At 37.5% G+C, this 22,080-nt stretch overlaps 1 protein-coding gene across 5 annotated transcripts in view; it reads left to right on the top strand.

The window, feature by feature from the left end:
- Nucleotides 1-22,080, top strand: part of NAALADL2 (N-acetylated alpha-linked acidic dipeptidase like 2) — a 406,977-nt gene that overhangs the window by 332,475 nt on the left and 52,422 nt on the right. For all 5 annotated transcript variants that reach the window (XM_086844332.1, XM_086844333.1, XM_086844335.1 and 2 more), the window contains 2 exons: nucleotides 4,006-4,152; nucleotides 17,622-17,717. In XM_086844332.1, coding sequence (XP_086700458.1) covers nucleotides 4,006-4,152; nucleotides 17,622-17,717 — 243 coding nt within the window. The remainder of the gene's footprint in view (nucleotides 1-4,005; nucleotides 4,153-17,621; nucleotides 17,718-22,080) is intronic.

Genomic DNA, 22,080 nt, shown 5'->3' with positions numbered 1-22,080 from the left:
CCAGTTCCTCTCAATGGAATACGTGTGTGTGCAAGGAACATCTCTCACTTTACTGTGGTAGTCCTGAGGAACCCAAACTAGGGGCAGTTTCTGAGATTTAAATTTGTCTTTTCTGTGGCTGATTTTGCAGTGCTACAGAATTTCACCAGAGTCTTCATGTTGCCCTTAAAGGCCATTAAATTATGTTAAGATTTTAGATATTTTCAGTAAGGTTTCATACGTGTTTAAATGAAAATACGTATAAGCAGGAGGAAAAATTGCTAAGAAACTAAGGAACCAGCATTTTATTATTTTTTTTAATTAATTATTTTAATCTTAATATAGCATTAATTAAATGCAGCAAGGTCTAGTCACTCTGCCTCATAAGATTTCTTGGTGTAGTTTTAATCAGGTAATCAAATGATTGCATTGTATAAATAGGCAAATACATCACATTAGTGGTGTGTAACATTCAGGCTATTTAAACCACAACTACTCTCCATCTATAGCATATTAATTATCAGCAGTACATTTAGATTTTCTTTTCTTACACAGAGAAAGAATGAGTGAATATAATTTAGAATTATTTTTGTGCATATACTTGAATCATCTCAGTTTAATAAGGCTCAAAATTGGGGAAATGCTGTGCATTTAATTTTTATGTAGTTGTTTTCCTCTATGGTATTGGGCAAAAATGTTCTGTACCTTGCTTACCTTTAGCTGGTTTGAAAAGCACTTTGAGGTCAATCATATTAAATGTCCTTAATAATTTTGTGAAGAGCTGAATTGCTTTAATAGCAATATGTATAATCAATCAATAAAGACAGAGCAGAACAGGATGTTTATAGCCAAACCTGATAGTCAGCTGGGAGAAAACAGAGAAGTATGCTTGCCATGGAATTAATGCAGTTCCTAGGAACTCCATATTGGGTATTTTTTTCAACAGCCTTTGGCAGTCATCTATTAATGTTTTTCTAAGAACCATCAAGCCTTCTGCCTCTTTTTGCAGAGTGTGGCAGATGTTTACAGATGAGAGACACAGACCTGTGAGTCCTTTGCTGTGCTGCTTCTCTGGCCTTCGCTACTTGTTGTTGTTGATTTACATATTTACAGTAATAAAGATGCTAATCTCTTGCTTTCTACATTTTTACAAGGTCTGTGATGAATTAAGTAAATCCTGTAGCTCATTCTTTAGACAATTTCACTTCATCTGGATGGTCTCTTATACGTCAGGTCCTTAATTGCACCAGTCCCTGACACAGGTGGTGATTCAGCTCAGAAATAGATTATTCGTGAAGAATAAGATTCCTTGTTGCTGAAGCTGGGATCACTGACAAACTGTAAGAATAACTGTTCATTCTTTACTTGCTCTGTGAAAGCTCCTTAGATGTCTTAATCCATTTTCAAAAGGTGGTAATGTTTTAAGTGAAGCTGGAGTCAAGTAACGAAAAGTAGTAACCAGAACTAACTAATAAGATCTGCAAAGAAATACCACTTGATTATATTTCAGGTGTCAGAACTATTTTAGGACATTAACTCAAATTAAATGTAGTTGATTGGCCATATGGTACTCTTCATTTTCTCGAATTTGTAACATAAACCTGTAAGATGGTGCTAAAACCCAAAAGGAGCTCCAGAGAAATAAGATTATTCAATTATGGATAGCATGTAAATCCTTGCAGTGCCACAAAGCCCTCCTTAGTTCCTGGCTCACCAGTGGCTTGGTTTGCCTCCAGCCTGAAGGAAGGGCTTGACTGACACAGTGGAGCCCAGCCTGAGCAGCTGAGAGCTCTAAATAAAGCCAGTCTGTGTTTTTCCTCTAAGGCCAACCAGCTAAAGAAATGTAGTTTTGCTACTCTGCAACAGGGAGTTTGTTGTGCTTTGCTAATAGTTTATTCTAGATATATTTTTAAAGGTTTTTTTAAATTAATTTTATTATTTATATTAATTATAGAACATTTAAGTCCATTAATCTGGGGAAACATTTGTTTAATGAATGCAAAACACACCATATGAACTTTGCAGTTGTTACCAAGGAGTTGAAGAATGCTGGTGTTGTGGAGTCTGCATGACAATAAAAACAGATTGGAAGAGTGCAGCATCTTGCATGTAAAGCATTCTCCCATATTGGTGCTGGGTTAAATATTTATTGTTGGGCTTGTGGGTCAGAACAGTGCAAGTGGAATAAAGCAGTTAAACTCCTAGAATGCTGTACTGTTGAATTGAACATTGCTGTCATAAAAATATTAATCCTATACCGTCAAGGGTGGTGTTAAAAACCCCCAAACCACCGTATTTTATAGTTCTCTTAACCAAAGCTGTAAACATTTCATATATAAACTTTCATGCATAAGAAAAACTAAATGTCATGGTTGCTGTAGGAGGACATCTCTTCAGCTCCTGGTAGGCTGGTAGAAATTGGGATTGTGGATATTCAGAATTAAGTGTCAAAAGCTGTATTTCACAATTTCACATCATTCAGCGAGCCTTTGAACATTAAAGGAAGAACAGATTACTCATCATTTATGAAACTTGACCAACTGTGGTGGGCAGTATGAGATGAGAGTTTGATCTGTGCTGCAGTTCAGAACACTGGGTGGTCCTTAAATTCTTATATTTCCTGGATCTTGTACAGAGATACATGCACAAAATCATAACCATGGCTTTAATTCTGTTCTGTGCAGTGGGTTTGAGTGGGAGAGACTGTGGGAGATACAAGAGAGGTTATTATTACCTTCTCCAATTAATTTGTTGTTTGGGTTTCTGCTGGTTTTGTTAAAACTTTTTGGACAGACCTTGAAAAACTGTGAATGTTTGTAAGAATGAAAGGAGCAGAAATGCTTAACAGATTAGAAAAAAAGGAGTAATACAACCACATTTCAAAATCACTTATGAAATGGAAGCTATTTATTGTAGGTATTTTAAAATAGTGTTCTGTGAGACTCTGCAGCCTTTATTTAAACTGTGTTATGTACAATTGCATTCTTCATACCACTGAAATGAAACTGTGAAGCAACAATTATGCTAATTTTGAAATGGGAAAATACTAAGATTTGTCTCTGTCCAGCATTTTCCTGATAACCTCGTAGACTTTAATATACAGAATTTGCTGTGTTTTTATATTAAAGTAGAACCAGTCTTAGGCTATTCTTTTAGAAAGCCTGTAATTTTGTAGGTAGAGGTGAGGAAGTTTTGTTATAATATATAAACTGTTAGCTAAATGCAAATAATCTCCAGTACTTCAACTTCCTAATATTCTTGAAAAGAAACCTAAGTAGCTTATTTGCTATAATAGATGTTGAAAGCCTTCACGCCTACTGTTTATTAAGTGTTTAATTACCTGATAGATTTAAAAGCTGCACAAGTATGTAGCACTCAGTCTGGGCTCGATTTCCAGTTTCCATATTTATTGCAGTTCTGTTGCTAAGATTTCACCATTAAATACTTACGTGAAAGAAATACAAAGATTTCATTGACTAGAATTGTTTTAAGAAACCTACACAGAAAATGTGTATTACACAGAAAATGTGTATTACTTACACAGAAAATGTGTATTACATATCTTTAAAATTATGTTTTTTTCTGAAGCCCTGCTTTGCAATTGTGGGAAATTCTTTACGTTGCCACCATTTCACAGATATATTCATAGATTGATTATGATAATCTCATTCAGCTTTTTGTTGTGGCAGAGCATGCTATTAACTGAATAAAAACCTGATTTTTTAGGAGCTATTAAAGATCTCAAAATCTTCCAAAAGGCACTATGATGCCTTCTAATCTTCTGGCCAGCATGAGACATTCCATGTGCCTTAATTCTTCTCTTGCCTCTCCTGCCATCTCAGTTAGATAAGAATTTCCTTGTCCTCTGAAAAACTCAGCCATGTTTCATCAAAACTTCATTCTCTGCCATGTTAAAGATGCTTCAACCCACAGAATGCTGTTTAAATGAGATATTGCTACAAGTCTTCAAGTGTCTGACTGCAAACAATGAAGTAGAGCTTTGATTTGTGTTTGTTTTTTTTTCAGAGCCAGAGCTTCAACTGTGTGGAAAAGGCTAGATGTCCAGGATCCAATGTGAGTTCTGTGCAGATACAGGGAGATTCAGATTATTTCATCAACCACCTCGGAGTACCTGCCACGCAGTTTTCCTATGAGGACATCAAAGCATCAGAGGTAGCTATGACTAAAAATGGACAAACTGAAAATGGCAGGAAGATAGCAATATGTTTTCTCAGATTATATCCTGTTGTAGTGGAAATTTATCTCCTCTAAATGCATTTTTTTTGGTTTTAGGAGGATTACCACAGAAGTTCTAAGTAACTGGTTATGTAGGGATATGGTATTCAAAGAAACAGATACACATTGTAGGATTTTATGTTAAAAATATTAATATTGCTGATAGTTTCATAGGCTACATGTTATCTAACCCAACTTTCCAGACTGTTTTCAACATAGAGGAAACAGGTATTGATGTGTGTTTTTTTATTGCACAGTAGGACGTGACAATATTCAAAATTAACTTTATATCCATTTTCATACCATGAGAAAAATAAGGTTCTCCAGGATAAACATTGTTGGTAAAGATCTGTATTCTTGGTTGTAGTCTTCCAGACACCACGGTTTTTTTTTTAAGTCATCCTCTACAAGGTAGGTGGAAGGAGGAGGCATTTTCTGCTGTTTGGAGTTCTGGCCGGAATTGGACACAAATAAATTGTTAGGAGGGTTTGTTTTTTGTCCACATTTTCTACTGTAGTTTTTTTGCAGCTGGACATCTCAAACTCACCCTCAGCTGGTCAGCTGAGGAGCAGGAAGCCTGGCATTAGGTGTTCAAAGAAACAATAGGCAAGAGAAGAGGTTTGTGTTCTCATGCGAATGTAATGATGCTCTGCATTCTCCCCATTTCTCTTCTTTCTTTTCACTGTGCTCATCTCCTGTGTACACATCTTTCCAAGCTGAGGAGCAAAGCTGAGGCTGGGTTGAGCTGGAATGTTTCCTGACACTGCATGCTAATTTGCTTCTGTTCCACATATGCAAAACAAAGCAGGGATGTGCCAAATAGGGAGCCTTGCTGCCGTGTTGTTGTGTAGATTAAAATGGATTAAGTCAAGAATTTATACAAATAAGGAGACTTCTGTTTCTAAACATCATGGCACCTATTAGACAAAGTTTTCTACTTCAGATTAAACACAAGGTAAAGGCTGTAAGGAAAATCTGAAGGCAGAAGATGTGTGAGTGCAATGTTTATGGAAGGTTTGTGGTCCAGAGGAATTTTTTGTTGTCACTTAGCAGCTGTTCCACATAGTTTTCATATAAGATCTGTGTATATCCAATCTATAGAGCATGAGAAAGAATCTGCAAAGTTCAGTACATCAAAACAGTATTTCCCAGCAACATTTATAATATGAACACTGAAGGTTCCCTTGGCTATTGTCTACTTTAATCCAAAGTTATTCTTCATGTTCAGTTAACCTTGCAAATGTGCATTTTTGTCTCTCAGGATGACTCATCAATGTAATTAAAATCATAAAAGACAATATTTCTATATTTGCTTAAACATGACACTCTAAATTTGGTCCTTTGTTAAAAATTCAGCTTTTGTCTTTCTTAAAAAATCGTTTCCTAGAAATAAACTTGGTAAGTGTAATCTGCAGTAGATGTACTGCACTTCTCAGACTGTAGGAGACCTTGACCCCATGAGATCTGTTTTATGTGAGAAATAAATCTGCTTGGCAAAATGTGTAAATTTCTCTTGGCAAGAGGATGGAATTTTTCCCTAAAAGTGAAGTTACACAGAACGATTAAATTTGGATTATTTGCTATATCTTTGTTATTTATTGTACAGGTTGTTGACAGGCCTCCAGAAGATAAGCTCATTGTCTCTCCTATGTTCTATCAAACAAGCAATCTGTTTATCCTTTACTGTTTATTGCCATTGTTTATTGTGGATTCGCTTTATTGACAGATATTGTAAGGCAGACAAATTACTCTGTTGACAGCCACATTAGTAAACATTGTAGGAATTTCTGTTAGGCAGGTTAGGGGCTGATAAAAATCTTTTGGTTTGCAGGGAGGGATTTTTTTCCTTGTTTGTTTCCATCCAGCTTTTTTAACTGCACGCCAGCCTCATTGCAAAACAAGATTTGGGCAAACAGCATCACAAATGGACTGTTTTGATGTGCTTTTTCAGGTTATCATTTTGCCAGGTCAGTTCCCTGTTCTCTCTCTTCCACTGCTGTGACCTACTCAGGAATTGCTCTTCCTTTGGAATATACATCAGTTGTTTATTTTACTCACCTGTCAGCCAGCATGCAGTGTCAGGTAAAACTGATGCTGTTCCACTGCTGAAAAAAAACCAAACTGGTTTAGAGATAAAAAGCCCAAGACCTGTGCTTGTATTCTTTCTCCAGGTCAGCTTTAGAAATGCATTTCTTGCACAGTTGGAGCGATGCCAGTCTGCAGAGAGAAGGTTTTAAAACCCTTTCATTGACAGGAACCTGAGGAGTAAATACAGGGAAATAAAAGTTGTGAGAAGAAACATTCAGGCCAGAAGAGTAAGTAAAACTGTCTGGCTTGGAATTACATAATACAGTGAACCACAGCTTCGGGGAGGTTAAATCTGCCTGGCAAATGCCCCTGGTCGGGTCTCGGAGCCAGAAAAGTGCATTCTGAGAATTCAGCCACTGCTCTAAAGGTGCACTGGGTCAAATGCAGCTCATTTATTCACCAGCAGAAAACATGCAGAATTTTAGTCTCAAAGTAAACTTGGAAGAATTTCTCAAGTGGGAAAAAAGCATCACATTGCCCCAGTTTCAAAGGATTTTCTTGCAGTTGCTGAAGAGAGCCTTCTTCTCCTCCACATGAGGGCCAAATCCTGATTTGTAATGTATTAGGTGACAAGCTGATCAGATTTTCCTAATGTTGCTGATTATTTTGCTTTCAGGAGGTCTTATGCCATTCAAGGTAATGAATAATGTGCATCCAAGTGACTACATAGTCTCCAGAGAAATACCCAAATGTTGATTTCAATCCAGTTTCTCTGCTGTGATGATTAGTCTAAAGCCATGATTAATCTATTAGTCCTCACCTCAGCAGAGAGTGGTGTTAGAAACATACTCAGCTTTACAGCAACAAGGAAGAGGAACATAAACTAAGCTGTTAAATCAAAGACTTGTCTTAGTCACCCTCTTTGCTGCATAAAAGCTGGATATTGGTCAAATAACTCGATTATATGAGCATTGGTACATCAGAAATAACATGGAACAAGGGAGTACATTCTGATTTTTTTTTTTCCCATGTGTGGACTATTTCTGTGCTCCTAAAAATATTATGTTTGTATAACAGTGTATTTTCAAGCCCACAAATGGTGCAACAGGTATAACACATCCATGTCCTCCATAATGATAGAAAATACATGCATGAAACAGACTCAAGTGCCTGCTCATCACAACTCTGCTTGGTGTCTCAGATATAAATTCCTCACCTGTGGTGTTTTAACTTTGTAAACAAAATAATCTTACTTACATGGCTGAATCTCAGCTCTTGGTTACCTGATTGTAAATTAGGAATAACTCTGAAAACACTGGGTGTGGTGGTGTTTGACCTCAGGGATGTGCACTCAGTTTCTATTTGGATTCATGACAGTTCTCATTTTAAATGGATATACATATGTGTAATAGTAAATTACACATGATATACAACTGTCTAATAGAAAACACTGCCCTGTCACTTAGAGCTCACCTTGTTCCTCATACTTCTCTCCCTTATTTCATTAAGATTTGCATTGTTTCTCTTTTTGTATAATCATCACCTCTGTAATTTTCTGTGTTTAATTTTCCTCTTGATGGAGCTCTGCTAGGCTCAACATTCTGATGGTCTTTTTTCTTTTATGACTGGGGACAGGGAAAAGTAGTTTTTAAAAGATTTTTTAAAAGTTTGGGTAGTACTGAGCTTTCCCCCTGAAGGGAAAAGGTGCAAGCCCCTAGTTCCAAGTTAATTTATTTTGATGACTTCTTTCATAGCACAGTTTATAGCATCACTGCTGAAGTCCTGGAGCACAAGTAATCACAGAGGCTGAGTAAAAGAGCTGCCCAATGTTTGGGTAGTAGAGAAAATATAAACTGGATTTTCCATGGTTTCAGTCAGAGATCTGATTTTTTCTTCAGCATTGTAATTCCAATTTCATTGAAGTGTTTGGCATTTTGAGTTCCATCACTAGCAAACTTCAGCTGGTACAGGTGTATTTTGAACTTCTTTCAAGATGGAAATTAATTGACTGTTACCATCCATTTGTGTGTCATTGCAGTCAAGAGTTTCATGAGGAATCCATTTTTTAAAATTACAGTTGGATGATTTCCCATGTTATCTGCATATTATTCATCCTTCTCAGTGCATCCTGTTACAGAATGATTCCCATCTGATAACACAAAATCTTAAATCCCCTCTGTGATAACGTGGTAGGTTCCATCAACATTAGCATTATCACTTTTTTGGGGAAAAAGAATAGCTGCACATTTATATTATTGGAAAAAAAAAACAACAAACTTACTTTTATTTTTATTTTTTTTTCTTACTGATGGACACATAATCATCATGAAACATTTCATAGTAGATGTCCACGTTTGGGTATGCAGGACTCACAGAACATTTACTTTTACACCTAGATCATAAAAGTTGTTTTCCGTATCTTCACTCAAACTTAAGTACAGGCAAGAAGTATAAAAATTACCTGTCACATTATTCACAGGCTACACCTAGGTAGTGTAATACCATGGACCACTAAGCTAATTTAGAAGAAAAATGAAAAGAGGTTTCTTTATAGAAGGCATTTGTATGTAATATATGTAGAAGAGTTTAGAATTTTGACAGTTTGAGATTGTATCCTCTTTAGAGAGAATGCATAATGATTTTTATTTCTATTGAAATATGCATAACTTTCTGAAGGTAACTTTCAACTTTCATTAGAGCCCTTAAAAGTGATTTTCGCCCACACTGGTGTAAAACAGAGGGCACTAAATCTTAACTCTTCAGTGAATGTGGCTTCTCAGTTGTTTTTACCACCAGCCTCTGCATCCTCCCTCCACCCTATCCTGCCCTCTTTTCTTCCTTTTTATCATTCTTTGGGGAAACTAACACAGTGCCTTGATTTCAGTATTTACATGCTTAGACTGACACATCATGCACTTCTCTCCAAAGAACTCCAAAGCTTTCCAAGATTCCTTTGTTACGAGAAAAGAAACAGAGGAACTGTCCTTGATGGAGAGAACTTAAGGTCTGGTTTTCAAAAAAATAGCTCTCATATTGTGAGCTGCTTTTGTCTCTTTCATGTGCTTGTGTTGGTGTAGAGGGAGGGCTCAGGCAGCTTGGAGTGCTCTTCAGTGCATCTCCCTCGTGTCTGTTCTAAAGTGAGCAGGAAACTGGTGTCTGAACCCCAAACACATTTAGTTTTTAAATGCATCTCTATATGTGTAGTCAGCGTGGCTTTGTGGAAAGAAACAAATTCTGTGGTATGGTTTCATCTCCACAAATACAACCTTGTACCTGTGTGTGCACACTGAGAGCAAACCTGAGTGATCTGAGCTCTGGTATTCTTTATTGAGAGCTGGTTTTGTAGCAGTGATGTAATCACTTCTCAAACAGTTCCAGTGCTTAAAGTCAATCCACTTTTATGTTCTGAAGTTCTGGAGCTCTGTATTTTTAATGCAGTTATCTCACCATCCTGAATCACAGCATTAATCTCATTGTTGCTCCATATCCAGATTATTTTCTCCTTTACTTCTGGTGTGTCCTTCAGTCCCTTTCCAGCCAGGAAAGAGTTAGTACAGCCATGTCTTGAGATTTCTGCCTGACTGCTTGGATTATTTACAGCTGACCAGGCCCTTCTGGTAAATGTTCTGCTGTTTATCTTATGTTATTATTTATGTCCTCCTTGATTAAGTGTCACCCAGTACCAATTGCATCTAGACTAGGAGGGAGTTTGCATAATAGTTGTGTGTTGCTGTGATGATCTGTGAGTCAGTAGCTTTTCCATCTGAAAATACAGCTCTTCATGGCTCCCCTCCTTCCCTGTTTTACTTCTCTTTTCTCCCTGGTACTTGTTAATTTTTTTTCAGGCAATAACACAGCTGGTAGTTGCCCATGGGGAGTTACTGGAGATGTTCCATGCCTGTAGGAAAGAATCAAAGTACCAGTGTGCTTAGTATACCAGAAAGTCTTTGCAAAGGAGCAAATGTGTATCAGCCTCAGGAGGGTGTCTTGGGAACCCAGGATTCCCTGAGCTGCCTCTGGAGAGTTTGATGCTGTTGCACTTGCTGCTAAGAGAGTTTATTAACTGTGTAGTAGAACCTAATGGACAACAAGGTGTAGCAGTGGGAGTTGGTTGTGTCAGGGTGAAGAGAGAGGTTTCATTTGTGTTTGTGGACAAGCAGTGATGCCAGTGAGTAACAAGGAATAATTCCAGGAGTCTCCAGCAGGTTGCCTTGGGACTACCTGTGGGTCCAAACCACAGGTGCCTTTCTGACTCAGAGATTAGGCTGTCTTTATGATAGCTGGGCTCATCTTTATACAGACTGATTTTTTCCTGACCAGTGTGTTTTTTCTGTCTCCAGCATAAATTAGTGTTTTCTAATTTCTCAGTTCAGTCAGGGGTTAGTGTAGTACTCACCAATAATTCATTAATTCATTAGTCCATCTGTTCATTTGGACGCTAATTGAGTTGAATTTGGTAGTGAGAGCATGGTGAAATTGTTAAGGTTAATGACTCAGTGTTTTACAAGACAAAATGCATTTGATGTTCAATTGATTGCTTGAGTTGTTTTATTGAATAATATGAATATTTAGCTACTTAATTTCATGGAAGAGCATCTTTGTTATTGCACTAATGCTAGTGAAACTGATGACGTCCTCATCAGTTTGGATACATTACTCTGCTCCAAAAATTTCTGTCTGGCCTCACAAATCCTATTGCTTTGATGTCCTAAACATCACACAGTGCATCCAGAAGGGGAAAATTCCTTATGTAAACTTGCCTTATGGTATCAAAATCACACAGCTTCTTTAGCATTCATTCACACTGCATGAGTACATCTTGTTTCTGTGAGCTCTGTCCTTGCGGATTCTCTGAGGCTCCTCAGTGCCTTGGAACTGTCTGAGGATTGTTGGAAGTCAATGGAAGAAAGACAGCCTGGGAGTTAACAGGATCAATGGGATATGAGAAAATGTGAAAAATTGGTTTAGACACCAATAAATTGCTTCTGTTTGAAGCATCTAGTTACTGAAAATATGTATTATCTAAGGATAGATGTCACTGAGTTCTCTGTTCTTCCCAGAGAATTAAATGACCTGTTGCATTCACGGTAATGTTTAACCACTGATCTTCTGAGTGGCTGAAATCCACTGACCAACTAAAAATCTTCCTATGGAATATCTGGAATAAGTATCAAAACTTGTTTTGTGTCAGCAGATATTAGTAGTGTGGCACTCAGTTTTGTCTTTTTTGGGGAAAAAACATCATGATCACTGGACAATCAAACGGCTGTGGTTTGGGTCAGTGATGCATTCTTGCTGATAAAATTTGCAGTATTTTATCTATCTTATCATGGATATTGAAGAACTGGTTAATAAGGCTTCTGAGAAATAAATATTGTCTTGAAGACATAATTATTCTTAGCAAAAACCGATTTTTATTCTTACTGGAGGGTGGTGAGCCTCCTACCCACACAACATCTGCCTAGTGTCTAACATTAGATCTCTTCATTCAGTGTAATAATTTAGGGGTTTTTTGAGTACTAAAAATAAAAGCAGGAAATAGGAAGCATTGAATCAGGAAGTAAAAGCATTGCTAATGTTTGATTGTGAAAGACATTGCCACTGGGATTTCATGAGTTCCAGGAGGACGTTGTTAGGGTGATCTTCTGGAACTTCGTGTTTCTGCATAATTTGAATGCTTACAATTGATCATAAAATGTTACTAAATGTTCTTGTGCCCTTCACACCACACATCCAAGAAAAGCTCTTCTCTCTCAGATGTACTGAATCCTACTAAGCCTCCTATTTCTAACTTCTGGAACTTTGGGAAGATGCTCTGTCAGGTTCCAGATTTCTCACTTGGGCCACTCCCACCTAAACTGCTGATTTCAGTGCAAAAAGCACCAAGGGAAAACTGCAGAGGAGTACAGCCAGGCAAGGATCCTGACATCCTGAAAGTTGCTTTCTTTGTGCTGCAGTCTGTGAATTTATAGCTTTACAGTGATTATTTCAATTCACTTACTAACATAAGGAAGAAAACATTAAATGAGAAGAGATGAGAGAAATGTGCTTGTATTATTTTCCTCATGACTGTTGGCTGGGGTTTTTCTGGCTGCAGTTGAGTTGAATAATAAAATAACTTGTGCAGCAGTGATTCCAATTCTGCCTCTCCTGTATTCTGTGCAGTCTTGTTTGGCAGGTCTTGCTCATTTTGTCCAGCACTGTGTGGCATTGCAAGGTCACTGCACATCTTTACCAGAATGTTCAAACAGAAAATAAATGTGCTTTTGTTTCTTTTAGAAAAGTTCTTCTGTAAACTGAAATGGTAAAAACACAGAATTTCTGACTCTTGTCAGAAACTCCTTCTGATTAGCCTGTTTTCCAGAGTAGGGGCATTCTCACTTTGAAGACCTGTGTTAGGCTGTGGCAATTGCAGAGCTTTGCTTTATAAAAATAATTTTAAAGCAGCTGTTTTATGTCTTTTGCATCAGTGAAACAAATGTTTACATCATTTTATAGTCCTTTGTGGATTTGGGAGGTGATATTTAATTAGAGCATTTTCTAGGAGGGGTAAAGCCAGTCTGCTAGTGAGAAATCTCATCTGCAATATATTTGCAGCCCCGTGGGCCTTTAATGGTGACAAATCCTAATATGCCTGTTATTATTTCATCAAATCAATTTAACCTTCTCTTTAAAGAACCACACTTTGACTTCAGTCTGTTCTGTTCTACATAATCCACTTTTTCAGTAAATCTGCTTCAGTCTGCAGTACCCTCCCTAGTAAAAGTAATCTAGATAGGTGATGATAAAGCCATATTTTAGTCTATGAGATACCTTTTCCATTACTCTCTTTTTGATCCTTCTTACAGACAAATCTCTTGTTCAATCACCCTGCCAGGTGGTAAAAAAAGGGGGAAGAGATGACCTTTTAGCCTAGGTGAGGTGAAACAACTCTTTCACAAAGAAATGCAATTGAGTATTTTATGCCAGGACACTGTATGCCAACTGCTGGACTTAGGGAAAGTGGAAGAAGGAATTAGTGGGAGCCTGCAGTGCAGATTTCAGAGGTGTTTTTGTTCTTCTCACTGCTCTCTCTTTATCTTTTCTCCTGACAGGGCTTTCTCCATCACGCTATGACAATTTTCTGGCACTGGTGTTGAATACAGATGCAGTTGTGAAGCCTTTGGGTTTCTAGATTTTGGTTTTGGGCACTTCACAACTTCAGAATGTGCCTTATGTGACTTCAGCCTCCCAGCTGCACCTGTGCCCAGCTCGGTTCTGAAGATGTGCAGTGTTTGCTTTGTGTTTCAGTGGCCAGACACTGCACATTAGCATGGATCCCTCAGTTTTCTGCAATTCTACTTTTTGTGCTGTTGTACTACAAAAAGGCAGAAAGACTGAAGCAGGTTAATAGCTGACAGAACACATGTGGCATGTATTTATACTGGACAGGTAACAGAGCATAGTGTCAGCAAAAACAACCCCTGAGTTCTCATCTTCTAGACACTACTCTTTGGTCTGTATGGAGAAAATAAACATTTTTCTCTTGGCCTCCCTCCTTCTTTTGTGTATTTTCCTTGCAGGCTTTAGCAGTGTAAGATCAGCACGTTTATACCTCTTGCCTACCTGTACAAATTTCAGGATTTCTGCTCCCACTTGTTTCCTCTCTGGTTGTACTTTTCCTGGTGCTGCTTTTGTCTCTGGTGCCTTTGGTGCTGTGAATATTGAGAAGTGCTGAAGGGCAGTGCTGGCCTGAGCATGGACAATTCTGATTAATGTTAACTAGGGGGAAGTCAAACTGGATAAAGAACTTGAATCTAAAAGTTGTTTTTCCAGATTGAGCATCTTGATTGTTGAGTGGGGAAACCTCCACTGCCTTTTACTTTCAAAATAAACAACTAAAAAGCTTCCCCTCACCCCCCCCTCCCACCCCCCAGAAAAATAATTCTGGAGATATTTGTGTATTATTTGCCAACTTAAGAACAGAAGGAGGTCTTCTTGTAAAAGCTGAGAAACATTCAGTGGGCAGGAGAAATCTGTTCGCATGTGGAATGAGAGCATATTAAGGAATTCTTACTTACATAATTTGAGTACATAAATTCACAATTTCTCTAACTTGTAATTTTACTGTTTCTCAAGCAATAGTCAAGAAAACAGAATCTGTTGTGGATTCAGTGTTGTCCAGTCCTAGTAAAAAAATTCACATGTATTTACAGAAATAATTCCAGTTCTAAGACAATCTGTGGCAAAATTTTATATTTTTAAAAACTTTTTTTTATTTATTTAATGGCAGTAAAATATGTCTCTAAAGCATGTCTTGGTATTTATTGTTTTATATTAAATCACCAGAAGTGCTGTGAGATTTTATTCTTGAGTTAAAATGCATTGGTGGAAAGTTGGCATATAAATTGAAGGTATGTTATAAGACAGTACACAAGGGATGGCAAATTTAGTGCCTTTAGAAGGTGAAACGTTTTGTTCACTTAATTAGTTGTGGAAGGATAAGTTAAGTTAGAAAAATGAGTGTAGAAAATCAGAAGTGAATTTTAGTGCAAGTGTCCATCATAAATAAGCAAGAGTAAGCCAGATTTGGGGTTTTAAGCAATTTTTGCCTGCATTTTCGATCTCCATTTAATTGATTCATAAATCAATTAATTACTGTCACAAGACCCGAGGGCAGAAGGAAATTGGGTTCAAATTAAAAAGAAAAGGAGGCAATTTGTTTTAAGATTGAAAGTTGAATGTTCAATCGAAGTTTAATCAGAAGTGACCCATTATTTGAAAAGTGGAACATCAATGTCGTTCTAATTTCACAGAATGCTTCATTAAATGAGTATTGAAAAGCCCAGGTTAACTGATCATTCCAAAAGGAGCACGAGACATGGGGCAGTTTGGAAATCCACTTCCAAATACATGTTATGCTTGTTCATTTCTCTTCTGAAGAGCTCACAGAGATACCAAATAATTTCATAGGGAATTCAAGGATTACTGGGGTGAACCTTTGTAGATTGTAGTTTGTTTGATAAAAACATATTTCATATCAGAAGAGAAAATGTTCTTAATCCATTTGGATAGCTATGAACTTGAAGAAGAATTATCAGAAGGGGATGGAAAGCGAAGGAGAAGATTTTCAAAGCACTAGTGTGGAAATTTCAGTCCTGAATTTGAGGATATTTCATAATGGTCTGACCTTGAAAAGGTTTTTCTGTAATTTGAAACCATCTCCAGAGCATTCACAATGCATTAAAGACTCTGCTCTCTGTACAAGGTGAGGGTGGTACTTGCTGATGCCTGGCTGGGGCTGAGGTGATGATTTGTGTTTTGGTGAGTGTAGGAGAGAACAGGACAACAATTGCAGCTGTAGCTCCTACTGTGGCTGAAAGGCATAAAAGAATAATAATACAGTTGGTTTTAATGGTTTTGGATTAGCAAGTCTTTCTCTTGGTGTGCATTTACTAGAAATTTGCTTAGCAAATTGCTGTTCAAAAAAAGCCAAAATACAACACTAACTTGTGAGCTTGGTGGAAGAACGACAGAGAAGTGTGATCCAGTTTCCAGCTCTTGGAAGGTGTTTCTCTTGCTGTTAAATGCTCTTGGAACAACATCTGGACTCATCTCTCTGCCATGTGCTCCCTGGGATGAAGAGTGGGCTTCTGTTAGTTGGAAGCAGCTTTCTCTGGTGAGCCTGGTGCTTGAAAATCAGCAAGAGAAACAAAGTTGTCCTTTCTAGCAGTTCTTTATGGAGGAGCCTTTTATGGGGAAAAAAAAAAAAAAAAGCAGAAAAAAAAAAAGCAGCCACAGCTGTTTAAAACATTTGCTCTTACAAGTGCACAGCAAGATGATTTCAGATGCCTGCAAGTTACTTCAAACAGCAATCCTTTTCAAGATCTCTGCAAGCAGGGTCTCGATTCCTTCGTGAGCAGAACGACTCGTCACGTGTGCTCTCCCAGTTGTTTTGATTCATCTGCTGATGGCTCCTGTGAATGTTGGGTTCTTCCAAAGGCAGCAGCAGAGGTTGCTGGTTTTCCTGGCCCAACTGGGGTCTGGAGTGAGTGGGAGAGAAGCCAGGTGAGCAGTGCTTCCCTGCTTTCCAGGCAGCTGATCCACCAAGCTTCACATTCCACAAAATAAAAGGATATTTGTCTAGATGGAGCAATAATCTGGCATTGTATAGCAAATTTAATTTGGTGGTCACTCCCTTCACTGACTCTCAGTGAGATACTCAAGAGTGAATATAAGTAATGTAACTCTCTTTAAGTTACTGATTTAATTTCTGTGACCGATGATGAGCAGAATGAGGGTGTTCCTCAGCAGCCCCCCAGTCAAATGACACGCCTCTAAACTGGTGTGCAAGCTCAAAACAAAGATGAATAATTATGAGTTAATGCTGAAATATGTATTTTATCTTTGTAATAAATGACTTTGTGCATCTTCTCCCTGAGATCTTAAAAAAAAAAAACTCTGAAAGAAAAAATTACTTCATTTATTTTGTGATGCTTCTGCGACAAGTTATGCAACACGCAGATGCATCACTGAACACAAAAATTTATCTGATGCAGTGCTAATTATATATATATATATATATATTTTTAAGAAAATGGTGGGAGTTTTCTACCAGAAATAATCTCCTAGAAAGGCATAGAAGTGCTGATAGAAATTGATCAAGAAGGCATTATTTTATAGAAAAATTTAACAAGGAAATTTATCAGCAATGTAATTTAATTCCTGTTTCAGGCACCTTTGAGGCTTAGAGGTTTGTTTTATAATGTTTTGCCTTTTATTCCAGTTCAGTCCTTGTTATTGGTTTCTTGTTTACTTGTGACAACAAATATGCAAATAATGTCTTGTTTTTTTACAGTACAAAAAGAGATGAACATTCTGTATAGACAATATATTTGATTGCCTGGTGTTAAAAGAGTGGTCAACCTAAAGTATATAATTTTAGGGAATTGACAAAAATCCCTTATTATGTAGATGGTAATACTGGATAGAGAAGTAGCATGGTTGCAGAGGATAAAAGAGTATTCCTTGATTATTGTGGTTACATTTCTTCTGAAGACTTAAATTATAACACAGTTAATAAAATGTCTGATTGCTGCTTCGCTCAATATAAAACTGTGTTGATATTTTTTTTTCCTCCCTGTAGGCAACATTTTTAGCTACTTTGGGAAGCATAATTACAGAGACAACTGCCACTCCAGAAATAAAGTCATAAGAGTTAGGGTTTTTTTTCCTTGTTCGGGGGCTTGGAATCAGTTAATGAGATCAGTGAAATAAGTTTCATAATCATCAAAATTTAAGAAAGATCTTAAGAGTTTTTCAATCTGTCAACAAAATTCAATAACCAGTTGAAGGAGGAAATCAATGTGGAATCCTAAAAAGCCCCTTCTTTCTCACAGAACTCCAGCTTTCTCTCTGAAGCCCTTTTTCCTGTACATGCAACAAAAACTGAAGAGCTGGATCCCTCCTTCAGCCTGCATGAGACCATTGCAAAGGTAAGAGAAATGGAGATCTCATTTATACATACTTTCCTCTTGAATTTGCTATTAATTTTGAATTATAATCTATTTTTTTTCCTGTGAATCCTTTGAATGTAGTTAAAAATCGTGGAGTTCACTGGGATCCACGTTGGGAATATTCTTTACATTGGTCAACTTGTGTGATCAATGCAGTTTCACATGCAAATGCTTCTTTTTGTGTGATTCAGCTGTATTTTGCATGTTTCACATTAAACTTCCTGGCATGAGAACAGGGCACTGAGCCCCAGTCGATGGCAGGAAATATTAAATTTGTTCTTCACACGCCGGTTCTTGTTTTTGGGAGCTGTCACTGTGGTGTTCCCATGGCAGGAAAGGGAACACCTTTGGTTCCTGTGCTTCTGGAGAGTCCCTACAGAGGGGATGCTCCCAAAGGTGATGTGTTCTGCCTCCCCTCCCCTGCTCCAGTGGAATACTCCCCCTATGTTGTTATTAACACAATCGAAATTTCTCCAGAGTGCTGCTGCTTCTGTCAGCTCAGCAGTGTTTCTGCAGAGACACAGCTACCAATGAGCCCAACTTCATGGGTTCCTACACTTGTAACAACTTCCTATAAACCACAGTGATGTAGGCCTCACAGACTGCTTTCTTTATTCAAAGCTGCTGCTTTTGCAAAGGGAGCTGCTGTTGAATCATTCCTCCTGCACACAACAAAAGTAAATTCACAAGAACTCAGCCACGTGTATATTTAACGTGTAGGTGGCTCAGCATCTTTGGCAAAATAGACACTGCTTGGTCTTGGGGTTGTGGTGGGGTTTCTTTATGTTTGTTTGGTTTTAGTTATTATCTGTTTGCTTGGTTATTTAAAAAAAAAAAAAAGGCACAAAATCCTAGTCATGATTTTAAAGCCTGTCAGAATGTGACATTGTCAGAATTAAGGAACAAGCACCAGACAAGAGTCTTCTCTGAAACCCTGTTAATGGAATTGATGTTTTTAAATAATTCTTGATAGAAAAGTGGCTGAAAAGATTAATCACATCTCCTTACAGAGTTTGAGGGAAATAGTTGTGTGATTATTCAGTGCATAGTTAATTTGTGATTTATTAAATAGTGTGTGATGAACCACGTGTAATCTGGATAATCTGTAATTTGGTCTTTGCTCTATAAAGTTGACCAATGCAAAAAAATATTTATTAGATACTTGACTTGAAGTATTTTGATTCTGTTTAAATAATTGCATATTATTTTAAATAGGGTCATTGAGCTGTACAATTTTATTTGATAATACTTGATGGAGATTGCACTAGGATATGACTGGAATTCCATTTTGCTTTTCAAACTGTAGCCCAGGAAGCTTTTATAAAGATGAATAGTATATGCAGCAGTGCATATACTGCTGAGTGACATTCTCAGCATTTAAGGGAAATGCTATAATTTAATTAGTAACTAAGTTTAATTGCTGTTCCTTTGTCTGAAATCTCCATATTTTCGTTGTGGTAGATGGGACCAAATTATTTCTTCACAAGATTATAATCTCTACCTTTAGAATAAATTATCCATTTTTGAAAAAAACAAAAAAAACTCGAAAAACTAAACAAAACCAAAACAAAAAACCAACAGCAACAAGAAAAAACCCAACAAAACAAATATTAAAAAAACTCAAACCAAAACTAGTGAGAAATTACCTTGTGGTTGGAATTTCCAGACCTCAGCTACAAGTTCATGCTCCTCAGTGGGTACCTGCCAAAGAACTGTTTATACACCCCACTGCAACTGCAAGTAAAGCAGGTGTCATACCTGCTTCTGAAATTTTAGTTTTTAATTTTGAAAGACTTTTCACACAAAACTGGTTATTTATCTTAAGAGAAATTAAATACTCAAATATAGTAAGTTGAATATTTGGTAATTTTAATTTGCTTTATTTTCTCAGAAATGGTTTATGAAAACATTTGAAACTATAGCTTTTTACTCTTAGTTTTCTTGCTTGTATGGCCACTCAGGCTGGTGGAAAAGCTTGTGTTGATTTGAAGCCCTTCATCTCCATTGGAGAAATATGATTTTAGTGTTTCTTAATTTTTTTCCATGTATATGTCTTGATGCCAAATAACAGTGTAAAAGTTTCATAACATAATTATTTACATGAGGTTTGGTGTATAAATTATTAGGTAACTGTGCCTTGTGCCCTCTGATGTGAGTGTTTACCCCAGTTTCATGGACACTTGGAAAAGGAGATTGCTGAATGTGGCAGAAAAAATGGAGTGGAGATATGCAGCTATTAAATAGATGGATCTGTAATCTGAGTGCTTAAAAGATCTAATTTGTCAGAACAACTGTCAGAACAATTCATATTAAGATCTTGGCACTGAGAAGGTGGATTTAGGATGGATTGCTGTGAGAACCATGCTGATCTGAAGCATTTAAAGGAAGAAATCTGTAAGCTTCCTGGTGACAAAGAACTGAAGCATTCAGTAGAGTGGTGTGATGCAGTACAAAACTTGGTGGTATCTTAAGTGAGATTTGCAGACCTTGTAATTTCAATATATTAATGTATATAATACCAAGTATTAAAATCGAGGAGTGTCTGCCTGTGTGGCAAAGGGATTTTCCCACCTGACCAGAAGCCAGATAAAATTCCCTTTTTATCAAATGCACACTCAGGAAAGTGTGTGCTGTTTTTAATAAATTTCATCAGTGTTACTCAGCACAGTGCTTCATGGTAACCAGTCAATTCAGTGATTAACCAGTTTGAAGATACTTTTCTGTCCACTGTGTGCTCACCAGAGCATCCTCGTGAGCCTGGGATCCTGCAGTTCTGAAAGCTTGAATGGCAGACCCCCAACAGGGGATTCCACTGGAGCCACTCACCCAGGACCAGCCATGAAATAATCTCATGTTGATTTTTACTCTGTCAGGCACCAAAGTCATGAAAGGCACGCCAGAAGTGACATAATTGGTTTTATGATGAGTTAGGGGTGCTGACAGATAACTCTTGAGAAAATTATTAGTGAACCTGATTTATTCTACACTCCAATTATGGAATTGCATAAAGTAGAACTACTCCAATGCAATTAACTTCTAAATATTAAACAAAACAGCAAGAGGGAGGAGTGTTTCCATTTCTAGAGGAAATAAGGGGGTTTTGTGTAACATACAGTGATATTTCCATTTTTTAAAAATACAAACACTTCCAAGGAGATGACAGGCAGGCTCTCCTCCTGCAGTAAACGGAATGAAAAGTATGCAAATGGAATGAAGAGACTGCTGGACTGTTGGTAAATGAAATTCACATTTTGACCACAGATAAGGTGCAGCACAAGAATGTTGACTTGAGGCATTTTCTAACAGGATCATACTGTTCTGTTCCTCTGGAGCATGGAAGGGATATATATTCCCATTTACCTGTTGTTTAGTCCTATTAATTCTCTAATTTAGGGAACACTCATTCAAATGGGCAATGCACTAATGTCCAAAGTAGTTTCTTTCCATGCAATCTCTCTAAAAATGAAAATCTGTGTTTTGGTGCATGCTACCTCTGCCAAGTATTTTAATCTTTCTGCCTGGTGTCTGTAAATGAGCTTGTTTTCTTGGTTTTGATGGTTTTGTTCAGTTTTTTTGGAGGGGGAGTTGTTCATTTGGTGTTTTGTTTATTAGTTTGTTTTTTGCATACCAAGTTAATGCAACATATTTGAATTAACACGAAGGTCACAAACTCTTGAAATCCCAAAGACTTTTGGGATTTTGCAGATTTTGAATCAGTAGAATAGTACTGTGAACAGAATGTCTGTATGGCAGAGGCATTTCTAACAGCATATTATTGCTGGTGTAGGTATTTCAACAGAGTACTTTCATATTGCTGTGTTTTTCCTATTGTGCCCTTTTGGGAATCAGATCATTCATGAAAAAGCTCTGTGGTGTTGTGCCTGGGTATGCCAACAGCTTCTGCATGGAGGCATCTCTACATCTGTACATTCCATTGAGGCATTTTCTGTTCTCATTTAGAAATTGCCTCTGTGTAGAGACAGAGGACTTGGCAGAATTGTTTGAGCAGCAGAAACACAATACTACTCCAGTCAGAGGTACAGCACCTAAAGTGTTAAAGATTTTGTTCAGAACTCATCTGAAATATTGAGCAAACAGAAGTCTGATGCACCTGAAGATGTCTCAAATCCAAGCCAAGCCCAGAAAACCCTTTGTCCTTGCAAGGCCCAGGCAGATATGTGGCAGCCTTCCCCCACATCACTGGGTGGAGTGCTACCTGGAACTTTTTCCTGTATGCTCTGCTTTTCATCACAAAAATGTGGCACTTTGGAGTGTCAGTTTTCACAGGTAATTTCTCCAGTTAGCTTTCTTCAGTGATGTATTCTGTTCTATGTAATTTTTA

The sequence above is a fragment of the Cyanistes caeruleus genome, chromosome 10, assembly GCF_971803275.1.
Source record: "Cyanistes caeruleus chromosome 10, bCyaCae1.hap1.1, whole genome shotgun sequence".
NCBI lineage: Eukaryota > Metazoa > Chordata > Aves > Passeriformes > Paridae > Cyanistes > Cyanistes caeruleus.
Note: the sequence above shows the minus strand (reverse complement) of the source record. Positions and strands in the feature narration are given on the sequence as shown.